The sequence below is a fragment of the Artemia franciscana genome, chromosome 12 (genome assembly GCF_032884065.1).
Source record: "Artemia franciscana chromosome 12, ASM3288406v1, whole genome shotgun sequence".
NCBI classification, from domain to species: Eukaryota; Metazoa; Arthropoda; class Branchiopoda; order Anostraca; family Artemiidae; genus Artemia; species Artemia franciscana.
Window position 1 is genome coordinate 9,258,678 of NC_088874.1, and position 5,177 is coordinate 9,263,854.

General features: G+C 32.6%; 1 protein-coding gene across 2 annotated transcripts in view; it reads right to left on the reverse strand.

Moving 5' to 3' along the window:
• Nucleotides 1-3,765: 3,765 nt before the first annotated feature.
• Nucleotides 3,766-5,177, reverse strand: part of LOC136033649 (uncharacterized) — a 77,402-nt gene continuing 75,990 nt past the window's right edge. For both annotated transcript variants that reach the window (XM_065714470.1, XM_065714469.1), the window contains one exon: nucleotides 3,766-5,020. In XM_065714470.1, coding sequence (XP_065570542.1) covers nucleotides 4,970-5,020 — 51 coding nt within the window. In that variant the 3' untranslated portion in view covers nucleotides 3,766-4,969. The remainder of the gene's footprint in view (nucleotides 5,021-5,177) is intronic.

A 5,177-nucleotide genomic window follows, 5' to 3' on the forward strand; every position in this document is an offset into this window, starting at 1 on the left:
TAACTGAACCAAGTTCTATTCTAACAGCCCCGGGTGTGGTGCTATTCATTTCATTGTAATTTTGAATGGATTTGACCCTGTAAGATTTAATTTTTTATATTAAACTGATGAAATATGTGATTTACTGCAAAAGCATTTATAATTTTTTAAATTGATTTGTTAGAACATTTTTAATTTTGCCACTAACTAGGCTCACATTTATACTTGATGATAAAATTTCAAAGGCAGTATATTCGGAAAAAATGTGAACATTGTGAAGTATGCTGGAGTACTATTTTTCTCGTTTTCTTATAATAATTAAATAAAAAAACAAGTTTTTTTTAAATGAAAGTAAGCGGCAACATTAGAACTTAAAATGAACAGAAATTACTCCGTATATAAAAAGGGCTTTTCCTCCTCAACGCCTCGCTCTTTACGCTAAAATTTGACTCTTTCCCTTAACTCTACTTTTTAAAACAGTAAAAAACGAGCTTTAGCGTAAAGAACAGGGCGCTGAGGAAGAAAAGCCCCTTTCATACACGGAGTAATTTCTGTTCGTTTTAAGTGTTAATGTTGCTACTTACTTTCATTAAAAAAACTTATTTTTTATTAAATTTCAGGATGTTTTTGAATTAATGCATGTTTTGATCTTAGCTCTCCGCACATAAATAATTAAAGCAAAATTTGTTTATTAATTTTTTTTTTGGCTAAATGGCTTTCTCATAATTTAAAGCCCAAGATTTTGAGAAAAAGGAGCGAGGGAGCAGGCCTAGTTACCCTCCTATTTTTTGATTACTTAAAAAGGCAACTAGAACTTTTAATTTTTTACAAACGTTTTCGTTAGTAACAAATACATGTAACTTACGAATTAACTTACGTAACGAACTTATATATTCGTATGTTTTTATTGCGTATATGAAGGGGTTCACCCCTCATCGATACCTTGCTCTTTACACTAAAGCTTAAATTGTGTCCCAAGTCCTTAAGAATGACCTCTGAATCACAAAGGCCGTAGAATAAACAGTTGAAATTACTAAAAACACTTCAAGTGTAAAAAGTGAGGTATTACGAGGGGGTAAACCCCTCATATGCGTAATAATTTTTGTTCGTTCTAAGTTATAATGCTGCTCCTTACTTTCAGTCGGAAAAAAACTTTTAATATTTTTTTTTGTTGTTTTTCAAATAATGCTAGAACATCCTGTGCCCCCTTCATTGAAATTCTTTTCCCCCATGAGAAGTTCCTGCATAGAAACATCCTCCCACGTACCCCCCCTCAACTCTGTCCCCCCTAAACCAAAAAAAATCCTCCTGAAAAAGTCTGTACACTTCCCAGTAACCATTACTATATGCAAACACAGGTCAAAGTTTGTAACTTGCAGCCCCTCCTACGGGGACTGTGGGGGAGTAAGTCGTCACCAAAGACACAGCTATTAGATTATTAGACTATGGTAAATAAATGGCTATCTCAGAATTTTGACCCGTTGACTTTGACGAAAAAATGAGCGTGGGTGGGGGCCTAGGTGCCCTACAGTTTTTTGGTCAGTAGAACTTAATTTCGTTAGAATAAGCCCTCTCGTGACATTCTAAGACCACTGAGTCGATACAATCACCCCTGGAAAAAAACAAACAACAAAATACAAATAAACACGCATCCGTGATCTGTCTTCTGGTAAAAAATATGAAATTCCACATTTTTGTAGATAGGAGCTTGAAACTTCTACAATAAGGTTCTGTGAAATGCTGAATCTGATAGTGTGATTTTCGTCAAGATTGTATGACTTTTAGGGGATGTTTTCTCCTATTTTCTAAAGTGAGGCAAATTTTCTCCTATTTTCTAAAGTGAGGCAAATTTTCTCAGGCTCGTAACTTTTGATGGGTAAGACTAATCTTGAAGAAACTTATATACCTAAATCAGCATCAAAATGCAATTTTTTGATGTAACTACGGGTATCAAACTCCATCTCTTAGAATTTTGGTTACAATTGAGCCGGGTCGCTCCTTCCTACAGTTCGTTACCACGAACTGTTTGAAAATGAACATGGATTAATCAAAAAAATTATCTGCTCAAAATAGCGAGGAAATTTGACGCTTAAAACGAGCAACAGTTTCAAAGCTACTTAATAAATTGTAGTTTTTTTAATTATTGGAGGCAACTACCTCCCCCCTTGCCCCCTCTCAACTAAGCCGCTGATTTCTTACCTAAAGTAGCGCTTGGGATTTCAGAAATAACGTCTTATGTCGTAGTTCCCCTCAAGTTTAAGTTAAACCGTGATATGGTTTTAAAACCAAACAGATATTAAATATCTACAAACGGATATTAAATATCTAAAAAACAAACAGATATTATGCGGTGTTGGTTTTAAAGACTCGGTACAAAAGAGGTATATAGATTGCAAAATCTCGCCTTTCGCAGGACTTATTACTTTTTATCCAAGCCGGTTTCTGTATAAATATTTTTAAAATTGTTTACCAATATGTTTTAAAAGTATGTTTGAAATAGGAAGTGATATTCATATATATTTTACGAGAAAGTCCAATATAATTCGTCGTCTGCTTGCTTTTACCCGTAGATCTCAATTTTCTATTCGGCATCTAGGACCCCATGCATGGAATTCTTTACCTACGACTTTAAGAAACATGGATAATTTTCGTGGATTTCGGTGGGAATTAAAGCTATTTTGCCTTAATATTTATAGTTTAGATAGCTGAGTGGACCTCAAGTGGAGCCAAGATGCTGGTTTTGTTTTAGGCGATACTGGTCAAGTGGTTTTAGTTTCTTTTTGTTTTGTCTTTTTTGAAGTGTAATCCCGTATCGATCGAAATGCAGGGTAATTTAATATATATTTTCTTCTTCTTTTTTTCTTTTTCTTTTCCTTTTCTTTTCTTCTCATTTCTTATTTTCTTCTCCTTTTTCGTATTGTTTTTATTTGTATGTGTATTGGGGTTGTTAGCCCAAACGAGCTTTGCTTCGGGCTATTTGCTTGTTTTGTTTTGTTTATTTATTTTAATAAGCCCAGCTTTCTCTCTCTCTCTCTCAAATAAAAAAAAATTCTTCAAATAAAAGAAAGAGTGACATTAGGACATAAAAAAAAATTATTGACATGGGAGTATTTTGTGAAGTTTCTTACATGCTAATATCTGATCAGGATGTGCAGCTAGTACCCCTTCGTCATCGCAAAGTATCATAGACTATAATTCTACTATAACTTTATTCATTTATTTTGATCAGTAGGGTTTTAATTACAAATGTACAGCCCATTTCTAGCGCAGCTTTAAGGAGATGTTAGGATTTATTGAGGTAAACAATTGAGGTAATTTTTCTAAAAATGGACTTTAATTGAAGGTTTAAATCAACTGCCGATGAAAAACAAGCGCAAAAATAGTATATATACACAAACTAAGATTTGTGTTTTTGTGGGTTAAACATAAAACCCTTCTATATAGCTTAAGGCTATATTTGACTCTTTTAAGACTGAGATAAAATTGCAATGGTCTTGGACATATTTTGCATATTTCAATGGTATTTGTAGAAATTAGTAATAGAAATAGAGTAATAGAAATAGAATTAGTAATAGTAATAGAAATGGTAATAGAAATTAGAAATTAGAAACGAAAACACAAGTGATACATTTCTTTTTTTTCTGCCCGATTTCAATTCTACAAGCTTTAGACCCCTCCCCCCACAAAAAATGTTTGTTCGACTCGTAAAAACGTAACAAAAATGCATAAAAACTAATTTTTGATGCTTTTTTGAGTTTTTTTGTCTCCACCCCCCCCCCCAAAAAAAAAAAACTACCTTTCTGTATACCCCGATGTGCTAATATTTTTCATTAATTTAGATGTAGAGACATAAATAACACCCATGGAAGAATTCCGACTGTTCAATTTAGAATATCTTTTCAATTATTTCATTTTCTAGTTAAATATGTCTATACCTGCTTATTCAGAGAATTCCAAGTTGCAATTGGCTAAACATGTGGTCTAATTAGCACATCATGGAAAACTGCACTTTCATTCTATTTGAAAAAAAAGTGGTAATTGACAAAACAGAGAATTGGAGGTAAAACTAAAGCAAATTATGTTTACCAAAAACATAATTAAATAAAAATTTGGTGAAAACTTAATTTATCTGGGATGAAATTGAATACATCACTTGATGCCTTTTTTCGTGTTTGTTCATAGTAACTCTCGTTTCTGGGGAAAATTTTTATTCTTTGCTTTTGAAGGGCAAAAAGGCTGAAAACAGCCTATACCAATCACAAATTTTATAATGTTTTTTCTAAAAAAAAAATATTGCTGAGAAAAACTTTCAATTTGTTGCTGATTAAAGAAGGGTCATTATCATTTTATTAGTGTTGATAGTAAAATACTAATTTGAAAACAAATGCACAGACAATTTAAAAAGAGCCAGAAAACCCTCAAAAGTGACGTTAGTTTCACAGTAATGTCATTTTTGCTAACGACGATTATGTTTTTAATGATGTATCTTCCCGAAATTCTATAGTATCGATGATTCTAATTATAGGATTATAGTCAAGTTTCCAATGCTGGTGATAATCGTGCTTTTTATGGATACTCTTGGTCGTAAATAGCGATGGTAATGGATTATTTAAGATGATCATGATACTGCTCTACCGTGTTTGCGGCCTGCTGGCGTTATTATTTTTTCCCTTTCGTATTTTGTTGTGTAACGTCTTTATTTCACGTCATCGATCTGTATTTCACGTCAAAGATTTACTATTTATGACCGCTATTTTTTGGGTGATTTTCTTAAAAAAAAAACTAACATTTATTCAAGAAATCCGAACAATTTGGGGTTAGTGGAATCTGGATCGTTAGTATGGTGATGTTAAAGTACAGATTATGACTTACATAAACGATCTGGGATATTTGTCTGATTCGTCTTTAAGAACTTTAAGTAAGTTTGCTCCGGATGAGGCTTCAATTCTAGACTCTATTGACCTCTGTGCATAAATAGCGTCCTCGGTCACTAGCTTGATGTTCTTTTTTCCGCTTGGCGGGGATAAAGTGGGTAGCTCCTCTGAAAGAAACAAATTAAAATGATTCATAAAAGCACATGTTCCAGAATTCAATTACTATTGTTGTTAATTATTTTTGTTAATAATTAATTTTAAAATGGTAATTAATTTTATTAATTTGATAAATTATAATTGTTGGTTAATTATGATTAATAATAA